The sequence below is a fragment of the Xyrauchen texanus genome, chromosome 9 (genome assembly GCF_025860055.1).
Source record: "Xyrauchen texanus isolate HMW12.3.18 chromosome 9, RBS_HiC_50CHRs, whole genome shotgun sequence".
Classification (NCBI taxonomy): domain Eukaryota; kingdom Metazoa; phylum Chordata; class Actinopteri; order Cypriniformes; family Catostomidae; genus Xyrauchen; species Xyrauchen texanus.
In genome coordinates this window covers 35456836-35484364 of record NC_068284.1, presented here as the reverse complement: position 1 = coordinate 35484364, position 27529 = coordinate 35456836, and the positions used below count along the sequence as shown (strand labels likewise).

Genomic DNA, 27529 nt, shown 5'->3' with positions numbered 1-27529 from the left:
GAGTTGTGCGTAGATGCCACAGAGGGTAGCGTGAAGCCTCCACATGCGCCATGGTCTCAGACATGGAGGCAACTGAGATTCGTCCTCCGCCACCCGGATTGAGTCACTATGCCACCAAGAGGACTTGGAGCGCATAGGGAATTGGGCATTCCAAATTGGGGAGAAAAAAAATATATATCATAAACAGAGCCATTGCCAGTCAAAGACTTTCTAGCAAGTCAGTCCACTGGCGGACATCTTTGAAATGCTCATGAAAGTGCAGCTCCTAACTTCTTGGATGGAGGAACACTGAAATCTCAAAAAAGGTTGGTCAAGATTACGATCAAAGAACATATTTCATATTGGCAGTAAAATCTGACAACACTGGATTCCTAATTTGTGCTTCTTAACCTCAGATTTTATTTTATTTTATTTATTTGTTTATTTTACAGGGACAGTGCTCATTAATTAACAGTAAAATAACTGTAAATGAGCCAGAGTTAGCTCAACAGGCTAATTGTCATCTGTTGTCCCTGGCCAGTTATTATGAAGGCAACCTAAAATCAAGATATAAAAAACATAAAATGACTTTTACAGTCCACAAATAATAACAACATAGAAAAATAGTGATAAGACAGATACAACATACAACAATAAGTAACAAGCAACATCAGCACACAAACATAGGCTAAAACATACTGAGAGATTTCAAAGTCTTACACAAGACAATCTGCTAGCATGCCACAATTCTCAGTAGGCAGTCAGTAGTCTAATGTGCACATATCTGATTATCAATTAGCCAGTTCTTAAGCTGACCAGTAAAAGAACGATAAGTGTTAGATTACGCAACAAATAAAATAAAATAACAAAACCTGCAAATTTGCCTGGCTTGTATAGCTAACAGCCATGGGCATGTGAGGTCCATTTCTAAAAGGAGAATAGCTCTTTTACCTGTAAGGCAGGAGTTCCTTTCTACATCTGTTGACAGCTGGGCGTTCCCATTTCTTTCAAACATTTTAATAGAACTGGCCCGTCTCTACTAAATAGTCTCGGTTAAAATGTTTTTCTCAGCAAACTAAATACTGACAAAACACTATTTTTACTTTGAGCAACACATTTGCAGCCAATCCAACAGCAAAATGCCTTCACTGATATCTGACACCTCTATACTTTTCACACATTAAAAAGCAATTTTAGACAATTATTTTGTGCCAATTGTCATTATTTTCACATAAATCTGGTGAGCCTTTCACAGAGATATTACACTGTGATAGACAGTTCTGATTATGTGGATGATGATTAATGGAGAAAACTAAGTAAATATTACATTATATTTAACATATGTTATGTTATGTCATGTGTTTGCATTGTTACCAGATTGGCATAGTTCCTTAGTGAATTAGAAGTAACAAAAACGCAGACAGTGGTTGAAAATAAAAAGTGCTATAAGAGGCAAAATTGATTCTTTGTTAATTCTTCCTCAGTCTTTGGAGTGATGAGAGTCTACTGAGCTGGAGGTGAGAGGGGAGGGAGGGCCCAGCCACCTGCCACCGCCCCACACAGGAAGGGCATTTGGGGTGTACACTGACAGGAAGACCTCTTCTTCCTGGAGTGGAAACGTCTAAGCAGCACAGCGGTGAGACAGCATAACACGTCGATAATGCTCTATGTAATGGAAGGGTCTCTGGGGCTGGACTGACAAAGTAAAAGGTCTTTTCATCAGAGAAATGAGAAGAGCATGTACATTGGTATCTGACTAACAGCATCAAGTCCTCCCACTGCTGTTAAGGCCATCTGTCACTGCCCGCCCATTCAGGGCCAGATATGCACACAGAAAACAATTCCCGTAATGGCCCTGCATACACACAAGCAGGTATGCATATTCAAATTAATACCCTCCAGTGATAATGCAATACATGCACGCATATGTATCAAACAAACTCCATTTATTATTGTCACAAAACACACACACACACACGCAGACACGCAAATCCCTACCATGCAGTCAGCAAATATGCCTGCCAGCTTTTTGGACCCCTCTGTGCAGATTTAGATTATTAAATCCGGCACTCTCATTAAAAGACATTGTCTATATATGTCATTACATATTTATGCTATTAAAGTGGGTTTCTAAAATGAAAAAAAGATAACTATGCAAGCTAATCCAACTAAAATGTTCTTCCACACAGCATGGTGCTTTTTACAAGCAGGCACATTTAATGTTATGAAATGCTTGTGTTTGTGAAAGAGATTAATGTTGTATTGACATAATTGTTTTAAAGACTAATTCAAATTAACAAAATGTAATTTGAAAAATCTATTTTGACCATTCTTTCACCAGAATATCACAACAGCCCAAGTGAAATATTAAATTACCCTTGCACTTAAAATTTTTTAAAGCTGTTGTGTGGCATTTTTCCAATGTTAAAATACTTTCATATATCCCAGCTTAATGTGCAGAGACATGTAGGTCATTCGTAGGTTGTTTCCCCTGAAAAGACAAACCTTTTGAGTGTCCTGACATATCAGCACTGGCTCAATCAATTGCGAGAATTTGTTTGTCCAATCAATTTAAGATAGAAAGCGTTTGAAACAAAGATTTATATTTGCAATTCTGTTTGGTGCAACTAGTGGTGCAGAAACTACACAATGCATCTTTAAACCCTTGAATTTGTTCCTCACTGTGGTTCTTGTTGCTGCATTTAAGGTTTTGGTTCAGAATAAAATGAGTTTATGGGAGGTCATAAAGCAGATTACAATCTGGGCACAACATGCCATTAAAATAAATATCCCCTAACTAATCTTTCACCCGGAGCTCATTCTCCAGACACTGTTCCTCTCTCTCTCTCCATTGGGTCATTTTATACAAACCCACTTCCTTCCCGCTATAACAACCAGCCTGGCATAGGAAGACAGATTGCATCGAAATTACAGTAGGCCAGGGCCTGACCATGAGTCAATACAGGAGAAAGAAAAATGAAAAAATAATGGATGAACATGAGAGGGAGTCAAGGGGGAAGAGGCGCTTGCATTGCGGATACAAGACTTTAATTTGTTGCTCTGTAGCGGGGAGAGGTTGAGTCTGATAATTGGATGCTGGGACTTAACAGTGTTTCGAGTTTGTTTCTTTGCACCGAGTGATGTGCCACACCCCTGCAGACAGTCACCAAAGACCATTTGTCCACATTGCCTCCTCTCAAAACCACAAATACACACAAATATACGCACTCTGCCAGAAAACCCACACACAAACGCATGGCACTTTCCATGAATACAGTACACTTTGGTGTCCCTTGACAATTAAAAAAATATATATTTGAATTTATAAAGGAAGAATGTGTTTATCAATCAATATTTTGTCCCAAACTAGTCATACCCTAACGATAGCTTTTAGGCAATTTTTTTAGTCGTTTATTTATTTGTATTTCTTCCATTTAATTAAATTTCATACATAAATCAACGTTTTTCTAGAAAATTACAAAAATAACAGGTTTTAAATGGTTTTGAATGTTGGTAAGAGAGTTGCAAAACTACTATGAAATTAATTGGAAATAGCATAAACTATTTAGTTTGACATCCCGAGGTTGATAGCCAGTCAGTCCATTTGTTGAAAATGGAAAAAAAAGTTTGCTTCGTACCATTTTCGTGGACAGCACCACAATCCATCCAATCCAAAAGTGCTTTCTTAGCAATTACACAGCCAATTAAACTACTATAATCAAATCACATACCTCCACAAAAATAAAAGCCTGCTTTCTCTGCCAAGCACACCAACAACAAACAAAAATGTCCCTATGGTACTTTACAATAATGACTTTAGAATCATTCCACACTTAACCATATGGCTCCCAGCAGTACTCTACAAACTCTGTCAGACTGAGATATATAGACGTATTCTTAACACATCTACAAAAAAACAATCCAAACCACCTCGTCCGATTTCGCACACAATTGCCCCTTCCACGCCTCATCTCCACAGCATGCCGGAATCCTGGAAAACATTAGCCACTTAGCATCATCAATTATAGCCAAGCAAAGTAGCCCAATCTATTGGTTCAAGAGCATCAGACAGTAACTGGGAGAAAGTTCCACAGTGTTAATGGCTAGCTAGGAGATCCAGGCTATGTCCACGTCCACACTAATATGTTTTAGTTTGGAAAAACTTAGATTTTTGCTATTTACATCTGCTATTTTTATTTTTGCTATTTCGCATCTGATATGGGAGACTTTCAAAAACGCTCTTCATAACTGCATTCTTTAGAAAATTATGAGTTTAGGAAACTGTAAATAAGAGTTTTCAAACAACAGCATATTAGTGTGGATGTTTGGAATGGAATACTAGCATACAGTATACTGCACACTGTATGCTTTACACTGCCTTGTATTTTTTAAATAGAATGCGACTTTGCAATATGCAACTATAAACATTTAAAATGGTAATCTGATCCACTGAACTCTTAATATATGAAATAAATATGCTTCTGTTGCAATTTTGATTCAATTTTGTGTGCAAATCTTTTTTAAATATATTTATTTATTTTTTGGAATACCACATGTAAAATGTCCCAACAACCTGACATATATCACTGAAATATGTCTTATGACATATCACACCAATCTCTGTGACAGCCCTAGGCTCAGCGGTCCACACTTTTTCAACCAATCAAAAAACAAATAAATAAGAAAAATCTCTACCTGTGAATCATTGTGCACATTTACAGTAGGTTTGCTGTTATAGGGAAATAAATGTACAAATAGCTTACTAAAAAGTTACACCTTCAAATTAAGATAACATTTCCAGTTAATCTGTCGAACCGGACCATGGCATCATTGCATTGACTGACATACTTTATGCTTGTAACTCACTCACGCTCAAGCATGGAAAGGAGAGTAGCAAGGCATGATGTAATTCTAAGAGCTGACTAATGACAGGACAGGAGACAGAATACGTCCCAAGCATGCATAAGGACGTAGTTGACCATGTGTCAGCAGTTTTTGGAAAGAGAATGAATTAAACAAAAAAAACAAACAATTCCCCCCCGTCAAAATAACTTTAAGTCACCCAGCTAACCAAGGCAGCCTAGTCTTGGGCTGGATTGCATGTTTATTCATTTGCGAGCATGTATCCGTTTGCATGTGAATGAATGCCCTGACTGGGTTGTTGTGTTAGTTTGGGTGAATAAGTATCATATCCAATGGTCTCAGTGAGAGTAGAAGGTCAGCTTAGCAGCTACAAATCTAAAATAAACTGGCATACTTTGTGGCTACTACGGATACAGCATTGTGTTAAAATTATTTCATACAGTCTAGAGTTTTAAGTCTGCACTGGAAAGGTTAAGATTATGTTAAAGTTTATGAAAGTAATAGATAACTGGATACCTCTTTAGCATTTTATGCATTCTAATTTCTGCACCACAATTGGTTTAAAAAAAAATAATAATAATAATAATAATAATAATAATAATAATTCAGAATCCACCCAGTCTGCTGATAATAATAATAATAAAAAAAACAGATGGTCCCATTCGAAAGTTATATAATATACACACACACACACACACACACACACACACACACACACGTTGTGTTTCCATGTTTTATGGGGACTTTCCATAGACATAATGGTTTTTATACTGTACAAACTTTATATTCTATCCCCTAAACCTAACCCTACCCCTAAACCTAACCCTCACAGAAAACTTTCTGCATTTTTACATTTTCAAAAAACATAATTTAGTATGATTTATAAGCTGTTTTCCTCATGGGGACTGACAAAATGTCCCCACAAGGTCAAAGATTTTGGGTTTTACTATCCTTATGGGGACATTTGGTCCCCACAAAGTGATAAATACACGCTCACACACACACACACACACACACACACACACACACACACACACACACACACACACACACACACACACACACACACACACACACACACACACACTCTCTCTCACTAAGTCCCCCCCTCCCCCCCCATTGTGAATGCAATAAGTTGATAGCAAGGTCTGCAGTACTGACTGCAGTCACAGTAAATTTACTGCATCCCTCGGAGCAGATTATGCTTACCTAGTTTCCCGAAAGTGCTGACATTCACCGAAACCTAAGCCTTTTACCATTAATTGGTTATGATAAAATTGTCCTACAGATACACAAAGATAACATGCTTAGAGGACTCCATCACCACTACTAAGTGTGCACAGTGCGGTCCAAAAATGATCATCATAATTCAATTAGGGATGTCGTGATTAAACAGTTTCACTATTAACCGTATTTAAAAATGTCAGTTAATTTAACCATAAGAATTCAGAATATACAGTTAAAAACCGTGAAATGTCTTGTTTACACGTGGCAAAAATAAAATAGATTTAAATATTTTGTGTGGTGCTTGACCTAAATTTTTTATATATGTTACAAATATTAACGAACAAATAGCCAAGTATATGTGATGAGGAGGAGGGCGTGGCTGGGCCGTGATGGTGCATGGCTGGCACTGAATCAGCTGATCAGTGGGAGAGCGAGATAAAGGGCAGCCGGAGATGCCGGTTCGGGAGAGAGAGACGCACGTGGCCATGTTGCATGGATGCCCGTGTCCTTTTTTTTATGTTGTTATAAGTTCCTCCTTGCCCATCCTTATACTTTTTAGAGTATATTATTGAGATCAGGCATCAAAAACGTACATCATGGCATTCCTAATTGCAATTATTTTGACACAAATTGGGACTTCAATTTTAACTGCAATATGATACATTTTCAAAATCTAATATTTCTGCTGCTTGGATATCAAAGTTCAAACCACAAAAAGGCATAAAATTACATCAGATCAGCAACTCTTATGTTCAGTAGGGTGTGTGAAAACTACAAACAGTCAAGCAAGAACTCAATTTGGAGTAAAGCCTCAAGCATTTGAGTCATGTGGTAGGGTGCCTACACACCAGAATTTATGCTATGTCAGAGAAACTGCGAATCCATTGAGAGGACAACATTGAAAGTAATACCATCATAGGCAACACAGGTGTAGGCAAATCGCTTGATTTCAAAGTGACATGATTTTTTCATCATCCTCGAAAAAAATTGTATGCATTCCCATCCATCAAACTGAGCTTTTATCCATTTTGCTAGCTTCCTCTAAACTCCTCTAAGCCTGGTTTGCACATTGTATTAAGATGCATGTAGGTGATCAATCCGAGACAGGACCATGCTAAATACTGGTGTAAACAGGGTCCAAAATGTTGAGATGTCCACTTCAACCACATTGGTCTTGTAGTGTAAACACTCATCTGTTTGAACAGCAGCGAAGCACCACCTACTCATCTGTCAATCAACTGATGCACTAAAACTATGTAACTTTGCCGGATAACAGTGGTTTTAAAAAGGAAATAACTATCCAATAGGTAAATCTGAATAAAAAAAAATACAATTAAACAAATTAAAAAAAAATACTTATCAGGCATTCTGAGGAAGCTCTGTGAAGTCTTCTACATGTATATCAACATGCAGTGACACAAAGCACACACACATTTGAACCTCAGTTTTTACAGGTAACCACTGCAATAACTGAGAATTCTGTTTGAAATGTCATGTTTGTGCGTAGATTAATTGCAAGTGTAATTGTGGGAAACTGTGTACTGCTTTGCAAACCCCTTTTTTTGGGAGTGTTCACATACAAGCCAAACTCAGACCCTTTTAACAAATTAAGTGCAAAAACAGCTTATCATGAGCCACATTTTCATACTGTATAGCTGACAATAGACTAAACAGAGAACCACTAATTCACTTTGAAGTACACAAATGCAACTACATTTTCATTTAATTAAATCACAGCCTTTTGTAGTTTGATAATTGCACCATAAGGATTGATTCAACCAAGTGTGCAGCCCTAACCACTGCTAAAATAAAACCTTTAAAATTAATTATAAAGTACAGTAACTACATCCGAGACAAACCGCTTTCTATATACACATCAGTCCACACATTAAAATCAGTGATCCATGCTGCTAGAAGAGCAGCTCTGTATCTGTAAAATTAAAAATAATCATTGCACAGTTTATCTGGGATCCTTTTGTTTGCAGTAACCACTGGTAACCATGGCAACCTGGAATGGGCAAAGCGGGTAGGGAATGTAACGCAGTTGCTGAGGTCAGAGGTCACGTGATATGGTGTGCCACCAATGGAGAGGGCCGGATGGTTGTACAGGAAGGAACAGAAATGGTATGAGAGAGAAAAATGGCAAAATGGCAAGAGAGAGAGAGATGTTGGTGATGGAATAGGGTGAGTCTGGAGTACTTCCAGTCATTGCTCTCTCTGCCCTGGAATTAGTCCAAAACTCAATCATTCTATGATAGCAGTATCGCTATTGACATTCATGCTTGCCCACACAAAGAGAAAGAGAGGGGAGTGAATCAAGCAGCATCTGATTTTGGAAAAATCTAATGAGACAAACATAATTTGCAGTGCAAAACATCCAACAATGCACTGCAAAATCGTATTCTTATCAGTGTCTTTGTCTGGTTTAAAACCAAGTATTAATGTAACAGAGATGCAAAATTGCATTGTGATTGATGCGTTTTATGTAGGTGACATAAGAAATAAATATAAATGTATATTGCAGTGGTGGATTTTGTTCACAATAAGTTTGCTGTTAACTAATATGAAAACTACTTATAACATACAACCATATTGAAATGTGTTACTTTGAAAATATCTAAAAATTACATTTAAGTGACGAAGATAATGATGAAGAACAGGATTTTACAACAACAACAGATCAGTCACATAAATTGTAATATTCACAAGAAACAACATAACACACATGTGGTATGTTAAATATCTAAATGCAAAAAAAATCACAGGCACATGTGTTTGTAAGATATCTAGTGAACTGTGACAAAAAAAAAAAAAAAAAAAAAAAAGACACATTCTGTGCATGTATGATTCATACAAAAACTCAAAAATGTGTCCATGTGATCACTGTGATATACATCAGTATGTTCCAGGCAAGATTTATCATCACATTTTAAGAGTATTAAGAGAACATTGAGTGAATGATACACCCACACTATATGCTTTGGTCTGTCAGGCAAGGGTGTGAAGGATATAAATGTATTGTATATAACATAAAACGATGTTAAGGGGTTATCTAATAAGGATTTCTTCCCTTGAAAGTCAAAAGTGAATGATGAAAATGTGGTCAATATATGAATAAGTGAGGTCAGAACTAGCAGAAAAGCATCAAATGTGATTTCCCATCCCAGATGAAGATGGATGCAAATAATTGAATTGCACAGATGCTTGGGAAGAGATGACACTGCTCACAAGAGTCTCTTTTCTCCAAATTAGAACACAGCATATTTTCTTTGTTGTCACAAGGGCTAAATCTCAATAAAGTATAAGGTTTTGATTCATAGATCAATTGCACAAATGTTTGTTTTCTCTACATTTGGTATGTTGGATTCAAATATTTGTAGTGCTGTTGTATATTAGAAACATATACTGAACTCCAAACTACACTTTGAATAGCATATAAGACCATATTTTTGTAATTGCTCTTGGCTAAACAAGTGAATGCAATAAAAACACACTGGCAAAAAGGCAAAGAACAACTATAAAATGAAGGTAGATTTTAACAGAAAGTTTGAACCGTGTTCTCAGGATAAGGGTATCTGTCATAAATGTCAAGTTGGGGCAAGTTGTTACATTTTCAGGGAGGTCAAATGCATTTTAAAGGTTAATTAATAACAATATCTGTTGGTCAAAACAATGTTTTAATATTTGTATACGTCACTTTACATTTTTGTTGTGTCATGCAATGTTTTGTGCTTTATTAATTGTTTTGCTCTTTATTAATTGTTTCGCTGTTTAAATTGATCTGAAAATCTATTAAATAGCCTATAATGGGCCATTTAAAAAGTCCAAAGTGTGACAAGTTACTCAACCAAAAAGGTCAACTCGTGTTCAGTGAATTGTGTCTTTTTTTTCCCTGGGCAATTACATTGGAAATGATCAATAGCTTTTTCAGAAGCCAAGACTTTCAGGTATATGCCAGTACAGATGTGACTAAATTGACTTAAAAAACAACAACAAAATAAACAAAGACCCTGAGAAACAATGCTTGGGAGTAAAAAGGCATGACAAATAGAAAACTTCTCTCAACTTAATAACATATCTAGATTGGTCATCTTGCTGACATTATACATTACTCAAATCCCACAATATACAAGTGTAACCATAATTAAATTGCATAATGATGCCACATTGTATTGATCCATATGGTCTTAGATTATCAGTACTCTAAAGTCCTGCACAGTCTAAAAACAGAAGCCATAACTCACTGGGAAATAACAAGAAAGAATTGGACCAGGCTTATTTTATAGAGGATACAAGTGTTGAGTAACATTACTTTTAAAAATAACTTTACAATATTGTAATTTTACTCAGTAAAAAAGTATCTAAATTTTAAAAAAAAATTACTCTTTTATGGAAAGTTAAGTGTTAAGTTACTTTTGCTTAACTTTTTTCTCACTGCCACACTTCTATGCATTCAATAAAAATACAAGAGATATGTGTAACGAACTCCAGTTCCCAAGTCCACTCCGCCCCTTCCAGCTCTCACACTCGTTCCCAATCACCCGAATATTAGTTTCACCTGCACTGTTTATTTTCTCTACTTATACCCTGCCCTTTCTCCTCACGTTTGTTGGTTATTGTTTTGTCACTCTCTCTGCTTTGCCAACTCTGGTGTTTCGCAAGTCTTTCCCAGTTTGTTGATTCTCATGTTTTTTTTTGTTTTGTTTAACTGATCTCCTGGCTTCGACTTCACGCTCTCCTCTTAACTACGCTTCTCTGGATTTGCCCCTTTGTACTTTTGCCTGTCTGCTAATAAAGCTGTTTTCTGCAATTGAATCCATCTTGTCCAGTGTTCGTCACAGAATAACCAACCCTAATTCATCATGGATTCAGCGGAAAACCTTCAAGGCTCACTAGAGCGGATTTGTGCGGCAATTTCTTCTCAAGGATCTACTGTTGGGAGACATGAACAAGCGTTAACCACCCAGGGACAGCAGATCCAAGAAATCCTACAAACGGTACGTGTTCTTTCTGATCTATTGAATCCTGTCCCACCTGTACCGGTCCCTGAACCCGCTGATACTCCCAACGTATTGCCGAGCGCCGCAAGTTTTCAACCTCCTGAGAGGTTTGATGGGTCTTCGGACAATTGCCAGGGCTTTTTGATGCAGTGCAGTTTTTACTTGAAATATCACCCCCATTTGCACTCCGACAGTGAGAGGGTTCATTTTTTGATTTCGCTACTTACCGGTAGAGCACGACAATGGGCCACCGCATTGTGGACAGCAAATAGCTCCCTTCTAGCTTCCTATGATCAATTTTGTCACCAGATAGCCGTTGTATTTGATCATCCTGCAGCTGGAAGAGATGTGGGCAGCCGCCTCGTATTCCTTAAGCAGGTGTCACGCACTGCAGCCGATTATGCCCTGGAATTCCGCACCCTTGCCGCGGGTAGCGGGTGGAGCGACCCCGCTCTTCTGACTGTCTATCGCCTGGGTTTGAGTCCTCAATTGCAAATGGAGCTGGCCTGCCAGGGAGAATCATTGTCTTTGGAGAATTATATCCAACTCTCCATTACAGTGGATAATCTCCTACGAGATCGCGCTTTTAGAAGTTCTTCCGTTCACCAGGAACGCTGTGGTTTCAGACTCTTCTAACCCCCCACCTCTGGAAAGCTCTGCCAGTCCTGAACCCATGCAGCTTGGTCGCACTCCGTTAACGCCTGGAGAGCGAGCTAGACGCCTGACGCAGCGCCTCTGTCTGTACTGTGGAAAGCCGGGGCATCGCATCGCTTCATGCCTAGTCTGTCCTCAGCCTTCTCCCTCCAGAAGCCAGGTTAGAACATCCGTCATTCTTAGCATTACCCAGAAACAAGTCTGCCTCCCTGTAGTTTTGACACGTGACAATGTCTCCTTTTCTGCCCCAGCCCTAGTAGATTCTGGGGCAGCAGGGAATTTTTTGGACGATAGCTTGGCCCAAAGGCTTGGTATCCCTCTTAGTCTGGTTGAACCACCCCTCAAGGTCAATTCTTTGGATGGAGCCCCTCTCGGCTCTGGATTTATTACCCACAGAACTGTGCCGTTATCCCTTCAAGTAGGCTTGTTCCACAAGGAGATCATTCAGTTTTTCGTAGTTCGTTCACCAAGAGACCCAGTAGTTTTGGGCCACCCCTGGCTATCTCTTCATGACCCCCATATTTCCTGGCGCACGGGGGAGCTGTTGTGCTGGAATAACCACTGTCTGTCTCATTGTATTCACCTACCTGTTTTCTCAACCTCTGTAGAGAGCCCCGAAATGAAGTCTCCGGACTCCATTCCCTCTGAGTATATTGCTTATGCTGATGTGTTCGAAAAGACCCAGGTTAGCCTCCCTCCACACCGTAGTGTGGATTGCGCCATCGATCTACTTCCGGGGTCCCCGCTCCCTAAGAGCAGAGTATACCCCTTAACGCTGCCTGAAACTAAGGCCATGGAAGACTACATCGACGAGGCGCTCAACCTTGGCATAATCCGACCATCTGTCTCCCCAGTAGCATCGGGCTTCTTCTTCGTGGACAAGAAAGATGGTGGACTTCGCCCTTGTATCGATTACCGTGCCTTGAATAATGTAACTGTAAAGTTCACCTATCCCTTGCCTCTTATCCAGCCAGCCCTTGAACAAGTCAGCAAAGCCCAAATATTTACCAAGCTTGACCTAAGGAGTGCATACAACCTTGTGCGCATTAGAAAGGGAGACGAGTGGAAAACTGCCTTCATCACCACTAGGGGGCACTACGAATACTTGGTTATGCCTTACGGCCTCGCTAACTCTCCTTCGATATTCCAGTCCTTCATGAACGAAATCTTTCGAGACATGTTAAACCAATTCCTCATCATTTACATTGATGATTTGCTGATTTACTCTTCTACACTATCTGAACACACAGACCATGTTTCCAGGGTGTTACAGAGACTCAAAGAACACGATTTGTTCGCTAAAGTGGAGAAGTGTGCCTTTCATCGTTCCTCTGTCTCCTTTTTGGGGTATGTCTTGTCCGCAGGAGCGATGAGGATGGAAACCAACAAGGTGGCTGCAGTCCAGTCCTGGCCAGAGCCTAAGATGTTGAAAGAGCTCCAGCGTTTCCTAGGTTTCGCCAATTACTACAGGCGCTTCATTCGGAACTTCGGGAAGATTGCTGCACCTCTTACTGCTCTCACACGAGGCAAACCCAAGTCCTTTACATGGACCACTCCTTCCCAACAAGCCTTCCAAGCTTTGAAAGACTCGTTTACCAGTTCCCCAGTTCTCAAACAACCCGATCCTACTCTCCCTTTCGTTGTGGAGGTGGATGCCTCTGAGATAGGTGTGGGAGCAGTACTCTCGCAGCGGCACGGGGCTCCCGCTAGACTATACCCTTGTGCCTTCTACTCCCATAAACTGTCCTCCCCAGAGCAAAACTATGACGTCGGGAACAGGGAGTTGCTAGCTATTAAACTAGCCTTGGAAGAATGGCGTCACTGGTTGGAGGGTTCGAAGTTCCCTTTCGTTGTCTTTACCGACCATAAGAACCTAGAGTACATTCGTTCAGCCAAACGGTTAAACCCCAGACAAGCCAGATGGGCCATGTTCTTCACTCGTTTTGACTTTTCAGTAACCTTTCGCCCAGGCTCTAAGAACACCAAGGCTGATGCACTCTCCAGACTCTTCAGTTATGGGACTAAACCTTCGGAGCCAGATACCATTCTCCCTGCTTCGTGCCTAGTAGCCCCCGTGAGTTGGGAATTGACGGAGGCCATCCTACAAGCTCAAGGTAATGAACCCGCCGCACCTCCTCAAACTCCCCCCAACAAGATGTATGTGCCTGCAGTGATTCGCCCTCAGCTTATGCAATGGGTACATACTTCCCTTTGTTCCGGCCATCCTGGCATCACCCGTTCTACAGAGCTGCTCTCGAAGAAGTTTTGGTGGCCCTCTCTTAAGGACGACATCCATGACTATGTCCTTTCCTGTCCCATCTGTGCCCAGTCCAAGACTCCTCGCAACCTTCCCGCTGGACTCCTCCAGCCGTTGCCCATACCCGATCGGCCGTGGTCCCATATCGCCATGGACTTCATAACCGACTTGCCTCCTTCTGACGGTCGGACTGAGATCCTGGTGGTTATCGACAGGTTCTCCAAGATGTGCCGTTTGATCTCCCTACCTGGACTACCCAATGCTACACAACTTGCCGACCTCATGTACATAATACAACATGGCGCCGCAGATGGCCACCTCGGTGTGTAGCTCTTCAATTCTTTTGTTGTTTTTGTTAGTTTGTCCTGTGTTTAGCAATCTTTTACCAATCAGTTTTACCAAGGACGAACTGCTGAACATTCGGCAGCACATACCAGATCATCTTTTCCCGGTTTTTCAATATTGGGACGTTTTGCTGGACATTTTAGTTGGAGGCGCTGCTGTGTTGTTTAGATGCGCTACGAGACGCAGGCAAGGGAGACGAGCTGGCGCGCTGGTTAAACTCCGTCAGCTGGCGTTCGCACAGCGCTGCCGAGCATTCATCTCGCAAATCTCCGCTCTCTTCCCAACAAAACGGACGAACTACATCTCCTCACACATACTAATAAGGACTTTTCAAACTCTGCTGCACTGTGCTTCACTGAAACCTGGCTGAGTGAAGCCATTCCGACAGCGCATTACATCTGCCGGGCTTCCAGCTGTTCAGAGCGGATCGCATCGCTGAGTTAACGGGAAAATGAGAGGCGGTGGAACATGCTTTTACATCAACGAAAGTTGGTGTACAGATGTAACAACACTAAAGAGGATGTGCTGTCCTAATCTGGAAGCGCTCTTTATTAACTGTAAGCCATTCTACTCACCGCGGGAGTTTTCTTCGTTTATTCTGGTGAGTGTTTACATTCCTCCTAACGCGTCTGGGAACTTAGCGCTGCAACAGCTGGCTGATCAAATCTCAGACACAGAACAACAATACCCGGACTCAGTCATTATTATTCTTGGGGACTTTAACAAAACAAATCTCACACGCGAACTGCCCAAATACAGACAGCACATTACATGCCCCACCAGAGACAGGAATATATTGGATCACTGCTATACAACATTAAAGGATGCATAATGCTCTGTCCCACGTGCAGCTTTGGGTCTCTCTGATCACTGTCTGGTTCATCGTCTCCCGACCTACAGGCAGAAATTAAAATCAACAAAGCCAGTTGTAAGGACTATAAGGAGATGGACTATTGAAGCAGAGCTGGAACTACAAGCCTGCTTTGACTGCACTGATTGGAGTGTTTTTGAAGCTGCAGCTACAGACCTGGACGAGCTCACAGATACTGTTACATCATACATCAGTTTCTGTGAGGATATGTGCATCCCTACTGCCATTTTTGTCATTCAACAATGATAAACCATGGTTCACAGGGAAACTCAGACAGCTTCGTCATGCCAAAGAGGAGGCTTACAGGGGTGGGGATAGAGTCTTGTATAATCAGGCCAGGAACACACTGAATAAGGAAATCAGAGTGGCTAAAAGAAGCTACTCTGAGAAGCTGAAAAGCAAGTTTTCAGCTAATGACCCTGCATCAGTGTGGAGTGGCCTGAAACAACTTACTAATTACAGGACTCCTACCCCCAACCCTGTGGCGGACCAACGACTGGCTGACGACCTGAATGTGTTTTACTCCAGATTTGAAAGGCCCGATTTCACACCCCACATGCACTCTGACCTTCATTTCACACAACCATTAACACCTCCTGCAACCCCCCTCCTCCCCCCTCCTGCTACACTACCTGCACTCAAGATCTGTGAGGACGATGTGTGCCGTGTCTTTCGGAAGCAAAGGACAAGGAAGGCTCCAGGACCAGATGGCATCTCACCAGCTTGCCTTCGTTCCTGTGCTAACCAACTGGCCCCAATCTTCAATCAGATCTTCAATAGATCACTGGAGCAGTGTGAAGTCCCATGCTGCTTCCAACGCTCAGTTATTATCCCCGTCCCTAAGAAACCTAAAATCACAGGACTTAATGACTACAGACCTGTTGCCCTGACATCTGTGGTCATGAAGTCATTTGAGAGACTGGTGTTGGCCCACCTGAAGGACATCACTGGACCCTTTCTGGACCGCCTTCAATTTGCTTATCGAGCAAACAGGTCTGTGGATGATGCAGTCAACATGGGTTTGCATCATATCCTGCAACATCTGGACAGACCGGGGACATACGTAAGGATCCTTTTTGTGGACTTCAGCTCGGCTTTCAACACAATCATACCAGATATACTCCGGACTAAGTTAAACCAACTCCCTGTTCCCACCTCTACCAGTCAGTGGATTACCAGCTTTCTGACGGACAGGCAGCAGCTTGTGAGGCAGAGAAAATTCACTTCCACCACCTGTACCATCAGCACTGGTGCCCCCCAGGGATGTGTACTCTCCCCACTTCTCTTCTCCCTGTACACCAGTGGGGATTTCTTTAAGACTGCAAGGGAAGCTCAGCTTCCCCTATAATGTCAAAAAAATAATGGTCAAATATGTACTATTGTGTAAACAATTTATTGACTAAAAATGCGTTAGAACACGTTTATCTCGAAGACAAGTTCGTTCAGAATCAGCTACATTACATATAGCAGGTCGGCTGACTCGATTTACTTCTCATACATTCCCTTAGCATCAGTGCATTTCCCTGTTGAAGCCGAGCATCCATTGACTTCAATGGGGCTGCTCTGAACAGTTTTTTTCAGTGCTCTGAAAATAGACGGTCATTGGATAAATGCTGCGATTATGTCCCGCCCACGGACGCTCAGCGTCTCTGGGGGTGAATGAGGAGTGGGCTGGCCCGGACTCGGGCTTCACGTGATGATTGGAGGATCTGTCGAAAGACTGCATCTCCTTTTGATTGACAGCGAATCTGTACTATAAGAAGTCACTGAAGCTATTTTGCGCTCAGTCCCATCGTGGATTTCTCAAGTGTAGTCGAAAGACAAACTGCTGCAACCTATTTCTTTATATTTGTTTGGCGATATTGCTAGTCAATTTGCATAATACATTTTACACAATTATACACCACATTCCTTGTTTCAGTTTTACCAAGTTTAATATATTTTGTTTTAGAGCATTCGTTCGTTCATTCATTCATTCATACAGTAGGCTAGGCTAGCGTCGTATGGGTGAAACTGCGCACGATGGCAGACGGTGCTAATATTGTCGACCTGATTTTGGCGAAGCCATTTGAAAGTCTTCCTTACGAGGAAAAAATTAGAATTAAACAGCAGGGCAGATCAACACCTAAGATTGATTTAGTGCAAAAAATAGGGAAAAATAACAGGTCTTTTCAGCTCTCCTGGTATGACAAAGTTAGCTGGCTGACTGGAAGTGCTGTGACAAATAAAATGTACTGCTGGCCATGCCTCTTGATGAAACCATCTCACGGATGTGTTGTTTGGTCAAAAGTGGGGTTTGGAGATCTGTCTAACTTTGACAGGGCATATAAAAGACATGAAAAGAGCAATGAACATGTGAGTGCATGTGCAAGATTAAGTTGCATGGGCAGGATCAGGGTTGAGCATGCAATCAATGAAGGTGCTCGCATTCAAGTGACTAAACATAATGAAACAGTCAAACAAAACAGGGCCTTCCTAAACCGCCTTATTGATGTAACATCCTTGCTTGGCCGACAGGAGCTGTCATTTAGGGGACATGATGAGAGTAGTGAATCATCCAACAAGGGCCAAGTAACACAATGGGCCAAGGTTGTTTAAGCAGCCTAGCTCTGCTGGCCATTGAGAAGACACTGGTCAAGTCACTGGAAAAGACACCTAGTTGGTACGACAGAGTCACAGTGCATTTTCTCGAAAAGGAACGTAGGGCAGAATTTACTTTTAAATAAGTTTATAATGTAGGCCGAAAATGAGCTTCCCCTCTTTGAAAGACCAGCAGCCGCCACTGCTGTACACCAATGACTGCACCACCAAGGACCCCTCTGTCAGGCTCCTGAAGTTTGCAGACGACACCACTGTCATCGGTCTCATCCGAGATGACGATGAGTCTGCATATAGAAAGGAGGTTGAACGGCTGGCTTTCTGGTGCAGTCAAAACAACCTGGAGCTGAACACACTCAAAACAGTGGAGATGATTGTGGACTTTAGGAGGAACACCCCAACATTGTCCCCCCTCACCATTCTAAATAGCCCTGTGGCAGCAGTGGAGTCAATCAGGTTCCTGGGCACTACCATCTCACAGGACCTGCAGTGGGAGATACACATCGACTACATTGTGAAAAAGGCCCAGCAGAGGTTGTACTTCCTTCGCCAGCTGAGGAAGTTCAACCTGCCACCAGTGCTGCTGAAACAGTTCTATTCAGCAGTCATTGAGTCTGTCCTCTGCACTTCAATAACTGTCTGGTTTGGTTCAGCTACGAAATCAGACATCAGAAGACTACAAAGGACAGTTCGGTCTGCTGAGAGGATTATTGGTTGCCCCCTGCCCCCCCTTCAAGAAGAGATATTGTATATGTAGAGATATTACAGGTCATGCTAGCTACTGTACAATACTCATGTCAAAACAACAAACAGATATTTACAAGTCTACAATCAGTAAGTCTTTACATCATATTTATAGGAAAGACTCAATAACTGGAATACGCATGATTTCTTTTTCTATCTATATGGCAGCCAAAATGAATAATGATAACCACTGTCTTACCAAAGCTCAACACTTGAACCTGCATCATACATGTTATCATATGTGGTGCCCATCGACAATGCCAGAGTCAATTTAAGATGTTTTTCAGAAGTCATGATACAATTCAGTGGGGAATACCAGTCTAAAATGTTCAAGGAATAAGTCAGATTAATACATTCATATTTTCCACTTAAGTCATCTCAGTGTACGCTTGTTTTGAGCTGATCCACGGCATATAAAGATGACACTGGTTGATCGAACACAACTGCAAACATAAAAAAAAAAAAATATGATATGAATCAAATAACTTGTTTACTGTATAACAAAAATTTCTAATATTTTATGAAATTAATACATATTATCCATGTACACAATCGATGTAGAATGTTGCTTGCAGCTGCTGATCCAGAGTCAGCTTTTCTCATACCATTCTCCCAGTTACATTCTGCTCATTTAAGCTCCAGTGCACAAAAAAAATTATCCACCACTGCAAATGATGAGAACAACTGGAAAAGTGTTCAGATTTGCATTCCTTTACCAGCAATATTTTGCCATTTTTAAAACAAATCTCAGGGTGGGCTAAAAGAAGACTTGTTGTGCTCTGCCCATCGCTAGTAAGAATGGCTCATACTCTCTACAACTACAATACCCATCACGTGCCGCCTCAGTTTTCACACTTTTACTCCCAATTTATCACAATATGGTGAAAGGAGAGGTGTACAAAAGCAACACGTTACTTATTTTAAAACATAACTCCAGGGCGTGCTGAGTGACTCCAGCCAGGTCTCCTTAGAAACCAAATTGGCCTGGTTGCTAGGGAGGGTAGAGTCACATGGGGTTACCGCCTTATGATCGTGATTAGGGGTTTTCGCTCTCAATGGGGCACGTGGTAAGTTGCGAGTGGCTCGCGGAGTAAGATAAGCCTCCACATGCTGCGAGTCTCCCTGGTGTCATGCACAGCAAGCCATGTGATAAGACAAAAATAAAAAATTCTAAAAAATAAAAATAAAAAGATATTACATTACTTTACTCGTTAATCTAAAAAGTAATCTGATTATGTAACACACGTTACTTTTATCGCGTAAACTCAAACACTGGAGGATACGCATAAAATGCTTTTGAAAGGTTACTAAATACAAGAAGATGCACTCTCAAATGCACTCACAAGTTACTGGAAACTGAAAACAATTTCCCCCTAAAGTAAAAGGAAACAGAAATGACAAACAACAGACAAACCTCTGCTGGAGGGCCAAGAGCAAAACACAGTCTTTTTATCTTTCTCTGCATCCCCTCTTTTATGTCTCTGTTAACCTCTATCCTTCTCTCTGCCTCAACCACTCACATTATGATTTGTGACTGTGCCTCCCCATTTATCAGAACTGTACACTAATGAACTAAAATGTATGCTGGTAGTAAAGCCATTAGAAGACATTTTATTAAATTCTGAAAGCCACAAAGTACAACACAGACAAAATAATGAAAGCCTGGTTTAACCCTCAGAGATCAAAGCATTGATGATAATGCATTTCTTATTTTGTCGCCCCTTTAAATGGATATATCACTCAAAAATACAAATTCTGTCATGATTTATTCCTTCTATAGAACACGATAGGAGATATGAGGAGGAATGGCAGCCTCAGTTACCATTCCATTTCAATGAAAGGAAAAAAAAAAAAAGATGCCATGAAAATGGTTTCTAAAGCTGTGGTTATAATTATGAGGTTTATACATATTTCTTTTTGGGTGAATTTTGGAAAAGTGTTGCAAATTTGCAATGCTGCCAGGACTTTCAAAGTTGCAAAATTTCACCACTGTTATGATCATGCATACAAGTATATCCTTTGACTTTCAGCAAGCTAGGTGGCTAAAATTTGAATATGTTAATCTCAGAGCAGCCCTCTTTTTAAGTTTTATAATACTTCTACATCTCACTGACACACCTGTAAATTCATATTTTAGAAACACTTCTCTGAAGTTTATTTATGTCACATGAAAATGATTTGGAATAGGTAAATTATTTATTGAGGGGGCTCTGTTGTGTGAATAATGTAAAAATAATTAATGACCACTGAGACCGACGGTTACATTTCAGCAAAAAAGCATCAAATTTTTTAAGAATGTTGCCATTATCTGCACTAAACAAGTACATTTTGTTCCACATATCCCTACAAGTCAAATACTTATAACTTAGAAGTTTGCTAAATGTGATAAAAAATGGACAGCGAAGATTTCAGCAGTGACCATGTTGTGATTTTGGCATGCTGGGAGATTCAAATAGTAAATATTCTCCTGCCACACTTGTAGCTATGATATATTTCAGAGGCTGAGCAGCGGTTATACTTAGTTTTGATCCATATTTGGTGAAAAATAGGTCACTTAAATCACTTAATGCTTTAAGGTGTCCCTACTAGCAACTTTAGTCAACCTTCGCTGTTATAGGTCAGGAAGAGTTAACAAAACACATTACTATGCCAACCAGACAGTGAGTGGCACTTCGAATATCACTGTCTGCATCACTTCAATCTATTACAATGAACTTCACAGAGGATGAACTGCTGCCAACTCAACCATACAACAAGGCATACTTTACTGGCAACTGTCTGCACTTCTGACTTTCATTGACAGCCAAAATGAAATGAAAAATCACCACTGTCTTACCAAATGCAACAAAGCTCAACACTTGAACCTGCATCATATAAGTCATCATGTGTAGTGCCCATCGAGAATGCCAAAGTCAACTTGATTTGTTTTTCAGAAGTCAGGATACAATTCAGTGGGGAATACCAGTCTAACATGTTCAAGGAATAAGTCAGATGAATACATTTATATTTTCCACTTAAGTCATCTCATTGTACACTTGTTTTGAGCTGATCCACGGCATATAAAGACGACACTGGTTGATCGCACACAACTACAAACGTGCATATTGACAACTTGAATGGAATCGTTTTTAATGCTATGAATCAAATAACTTGTTTACTAAATTTCTTAAAATTGTAGACGTGTTTCTTATAAATGACATTTTCTCCATGTACACAATCGATGTAGAATGTTGCTTGCAGCTGCTGATCCAGAGTCAGCTTTTCTCATACCATCCTCCCAGTTACAGTCTGCTCATTTAAGCTCAAGTGCACAAAAACAACTCCACCACAGCAAATGATGAGAACAACTGGATTCCACTGAAGCGTTCAGATTTACATTCCTTTACCAGCAATATTTTGCCATTTTTAAAACAAATCTCTGGGTGGACCTAAAAGAAGACTTGTTGTGCTCTGCCCATCGCTAGTAAGAATGTCTCATACTCTCTAGAACCACAATGCCCATCCTCAAATTTTGCACACTTTTACTCCTGATGGTAATGGTAATTTTTGCAAGGATCATGGAGAGTAGCATGAGTCTCCGCATGCTTTGAGTCTCCGCGGTGCCATGCACAGAGATGCGCGGATTGACGGTCTCAGAAACTGAGGCAACTGAGACTTGTCCTCCATCACCTGGATTGCAGTGAGTAACCCCGCCACAAGGACCTACTAAGTAGTGGGAATTGGGCATTCCAATTGGGAGAAAAGGGGATACAATTATTTAGAAAAATATATATTATGGTCTAAAATAAAAAATATTGCATCGTTACTCTTATCGCATAACACCAAACACTGGAGGATACACATAAAATGCTTTTGAAAGGTTACTAAATACTAGAAGATGCACTCAGCATAAATTGGACAAATTACAGGAAACTGAAACAATTTCCCCCTAAAGTAAAAGGAAACAGAAATGACAAACAACAGACAAACCTCTGCTGGAGGGCCAAGAGCAAAACACAGTCTTTTTATCTTTCTCTGCATCCCCTCTTTTATGTCTCTGTTAACCTCTATCCTTCTCTCTGCCTCAACCACTCACATTATGATTTGTGACTGTGCCTCCCCATTTATCAGAACTGTACACTAATGAACTAAAATGTATGCTGGTAGTAAAGCAATAGAAGACATTTTAATAAATTCTGAAAGCCACAAAGTACAACACAGACAAAATAATGAAAGCCTGGTTTAACCCTCAGAGATCAAAGCATTGATGATAATGCATTTCTTATTTTGTCGCCCCTTTAAATGGATATTTCACTCAAAAATACAAATTCTGTCATGATTTATTCCTTCTATAGAACACGATAGGAGATATTAGGAGAAATGACAGCCTCGGTTACTATTCCATTTCAAATTGGTGTCTAAGGCTTATGGGAAAGTGTTGCAATGCTGCATGGGCTTTCAAGGTTGCAGAATTTGACCACTGTTATGATTAGGGATACAAGTATATGCTCTAACTTTCAGCAAGCTAGGTGGCTAAAATTTGGATAGTTAATCTCAGGAGCAGCCCTCTTTTTAAGTTTTAGAATACTTCTACATCTCACTGACACACCTGTAAAATACCTGTAAATTCATATTTTAGAAACACTTCTCTGAAGTTTCATAATGTCACAAGAAAATAATTTGGAATATGTAAATTATTTACTGAGGGGGCTCTGTTGTGTGAATAATGTAAAAATAATTATTGACCGCTAAGTCCCACTTTGATTTTCAATCACGTTTTTCATTTAAACTGGTCAATGGAGGACTGTAAGACATCAGACATCATTATACAGCATCATTTTCTGTAAAGTTGCTCCTGTGAAAATCACTATACAAATAAAAATGACTTCTTTTACCCAAAACTAAAAATTCACCCAACCGTTTTGATGTATTTTCTTCCATGGAACACGAGAAACAATTTTGAAGAATGTTGATGTCAGTCCCTAACATTCTGCTTAAAGGTAATATTCTTTCTTCTGTTGAACACAAACGAAGATTTGCAGAAGAATATTAAAACGCTGTAGGTCCTCACAATGTGAAGTGAATGGGTACCAACATTTTATAGCTCTAAAAAGCACATAAAGGCAGCATAAAGGACTCCAGTGGTTAAATCTATATCTTCAGAAGCAATATGATAGGTGTGGGTGAAAAACAGTTCAATATTGAAGTCCTTTTTTACTATAAATTCTCCTCCCTGCCCATTAGGTGGCGATATGCAAGAAGACAGTGAATCGCCAAAAACAAAAGAAGAAGAGTGTGAAATTGGAGCTTGATAGTACGGCTGAATTCGGAATTGCATACTACCCATACAACTTGTAATACTTCTGCCATATCTGTCTATGTACTAAATAGTAACAGTATGTTAATATGCAGTTCCAAACTCAGCATAGGACTTAAATATCAATCGGTTTCTCACCCACAACTTTCTCTTCTGAAGACACTGGAGTCTTATGGATTATGTTAATGCTACCTTTAAATGCTTTTGGACCTTTAAAATATGGACCTACAGAGCCGAGATATGAAGATTTTTAGAAGAATATGTGTTCAGCAGAAGGAAGTCATCTGGGATGGCATGAGGGCAAGTAAATGATGGGTGAAAATTCTTTTTGGGTGGAAAACTATATATAGTTTTATAGTATATCTCCTATTGTGTTTCACAGAACATAGTATTTCAAAGACATGACTGTGTAAATTATGAAAGAATTGTCATTGTTTTGGGTGAACTACCCCTTTAAAAAAAGTTTTGTTTTTCTCCCTAAGGTTAAACAAATGTAAATTTGCTTTTATGCATGAGTGTGTTTCACCCACCTGTTTCCAATTGTCATACACTAAAACTGTGCTGTCCTCATCATCCACGGTCACTCGTCGCTGGTAACCCTCATCTAAAACACACACAAATAATTATTAAAAAAATTGATCATCAGCGTTCATTGAGCTTCTAATTTTAGTTCTGCAGTTAAGCAGCAACTAGCAATTTCACTGAGTTCAAATGTATAATAACTGACTGTGGAAAATATTACAAAAGAAGTGTTGAAAGGCAAGTTCAAAATTGGATTTGAGATGCCATGTAACAATAATTTCGTTGAATGTGCAGAATCGATGCACAAGTGCACACAACTCAGGTAAGGAAAAGGGGAGAGAGAAAGAAAAAGAATTCCAGGATTGGCACTTTACCCCCTAGTAAATGACATGCTCTGTTTGTGTAAACATGCTCTCAGCCTCTGTACTGAGAGAAGGAGCTTGTTCTCTCCCACCTCATTAAGACACACGATGATGAAAGACCTGAAATAAGATGGATGCCTTCACGGCACCGACTCTGCTTTTTCCAATCAAAACCTGAGAGCCTTAACACTAGTGATCTCGGGTGTATGCGAGGTGATAAGTGTGTTTCATCCCAAGCAAATCTAAAAATAGTACAGTCCTTGGCATCCAACCGAAGCTTCATTCTGAGCACACAATAAAGAAGCTATACAAATATCTTTACCGGTTGCTTGATTTTCTGAGTCTATAGAGAGTGATCCATCAGACATTCCGGCAAGACAAAGTGCCAGAGAGGATTTGCCCACTCCGTTTTGGCCCAGGAGTACTATCCGGAGGGGTCCGTGGTACTTTTGCTGTGGAGGTTTTGGGGTGGGTGAATCTTGGACATTGCTGATGCTGATTTGTGGAGTTGCAGGCTCGTCAAGCCCCGGCGTCCAATCATAATCCTCAGACACTGCCTCTTCTCGCCTTAGCTGATGCTTTATTGGTAGGGGGGTGCTGCCCCTGCGAAGCCCCTGAGCTGCCGAGAGAGTTAAGCCATAACCCTGTGAAATCCAAAGACAAATAATAATATATGATCAGATCAGAGGCAAAAATGTTTACCCAATAAAAATGACACTCAAAACCAATTACAGTCAGTAGTATGTCTGGATTAATAATGTATAGGAAGGTGAAGAGTTTTGATCATTTGGGAATTCAAGGGTTGTGTACTGTACTTTAAATCAAAGTAGGTCAAAACAGTAATAAACACTGTGCATCCTTGCCCACAATATGAACCCTTTCACACAAACAAGCATTCACCCTATATAAAATGTGCATAAACATTCCAACAGACAGATTTGCCGCAGTCTCAAGGCTGTTAGGCTTCATCCACCTATCTCTTTTTAACCAAAATCACCAAGAGGGCTCTTGAAGTGTTTACTGTGTTTGCTCGTAAGGGCAACTACCATCAATATTAATACAGCAATTAATATCGGCGCAGCACTGCATGTGTGCTGGAGATCTTGTTCCCCTGATCTGGTGTCAAGACATGCAAGACACATAAAGACCAATTATACTGAAAATATATTTAAAGACTTTATTGTGGGAAAGGCAATATGATGTGCATTATTATGCCAAGGGTGATGTTGTAACCCAAGGTCAGCTCTTAACAGTTACTTGTCATAACATAGTCAAAATTAACTCATGCATATTAAAATACTACTGTATGAAATTACTATAATTATGAATAATAATCATTAATTTATCAAACACACCAAAAATGAGAAATTGCAAACATTATGAATTGGTATCAATTATTATAAATAATCACTACTTCTTTTTTCTATGTTTAGCATTACGAGGAAAATAAATTTAAATTGAAGGTATTTTTATTAGAGATTTCTGTACAGGAACGTTTTATAAAAAAAAACAATCACTCCTAAAGTGTCACAAAGGGTGTAACGTTAGCGTTAAAACGTTATTTAACGTAAATAACGCATGCAATAATTATAATTATGACTAATAACCATTAATTAAAATGCTTAATAATCAACTACAAAATGATAAATTGATACCTCATTATAATGTATAATTAGTCAAATGATCACTACTGCTATCTTTTAATGTTTACATTGAACATTGGATATCAATTATCATTTCAGTTCAGGAATGTTTTCAGAACACACAATCACTCCTAAAGAAAGAAAGTGACACAAAGGGTGCAGGAGAAGAGGGCGTGTGCTACACCGGCGTACATCCCAAACCTGTGAAGTGAAAAGGACTCACACACACACACACACACACATGCGGTGAAGATGTATCCCGCTCTTACCTGGTCCGACATCGTTCCTCAGTTCATCTGTTATCAGTGAGACACTCCGCCGTCCATGTCATGTCAATGAGCGTCAAAGGCGGCACTCAAGCGTCGGTGGGGACTGTTACATTACACTCGACTCATATGCCATCACATGGCAGTAGTCTGACAAAAAAAGACACGCTACCGATGTGTATTTGACCGTAATGGCGCGAAATCCGGCCTTTTTTCTCACGTTGACTTAACTGTAAACATTTAATCTCTTCTTTGTGAACGGCAGCGCTGCGTGACTCATGTGCCACAGTACACCTGTGCGTCCCTTTAAGTCTCTGTAGTGAGTGGATTTTCATAGGAAAGCGTGTTGCCACGCCCCTGTGCTGTAGCCACGCCCATTCGCCCAAGTCCTTTACCTGAATGCTCTCAATCTGTCTGGTCCTTTCTCTCTCTCTCTCACCCACGCATATCGAGGAAAAGTGTTAATTTGCTTCGTCCTTGAAAAGTACTTTGTTTTACCTCATAAGGACTCGCAGATCTCTTTCTCTCCAGGTCGTATTAAGCGCATATTTGAAGAATGTATTTCTCTCTCTCCAGTAAAACTGAAGTTGTCGAGTGCTTCATCAATTATTAAGTGGTCGTTTAGTTTTATTGCAACTACATCAATTATCCTTTATTTCATAGGAAGAATGAAAAGCATTTTCTGGAGGGCTCTTTTAATATTTTCTGAATAGACCAATTGATCTTTATCCGTGTAGCATTCGTTCTTTCCATATTCAAGGGCGTATATTTGGTTTGAACATTGATTACAGTTACAGTGTGAAGAATTTGCATGTTTCCATTGATCATGGATTAAATATGTATCAATGGAATTTCATTAATCATTTACAAAACCAATATTAAAAAACAGATTACGACTTGTA

At 40.1% G+C, this 27529-nt stretch overlaps 1 protein-coding gene across 1 annotated transcript in view; it reads right to left on the bottom strand.

Moving 5' to 3' along the window:
• LOC127648606 (GTP-binding protein REM 2-like) overlaps positions 1 to 26875 on the bottom strand; it is a 40952-nt gene extending 14077 nt beyond the window's left edge. Inside the window, exons 1-3 of the mRNA XM_052133276.1 lie at positions 26631 to 26875; positions 25041 to 25362; positions 24365 to 24438 (exon numbers count right to left, since the gene is read on the bottom strand). Of these exons, the coding sequence (XP_051989236.1) occupies positions 24365 to 24438; positions 25041 to 25362; positions 26631 to 26642 (408 nt within the window). The 5' untranslated portion in view covers positions 26643 to 26875. The remainder of the gene's footprint in view (positions 1 to 24364; positions 24439 to 25040; positions 25363 to 26630) is intronic.
• Between the last annotated feature and the right edge of the window lie 654 nt (positions 26876 to 27529).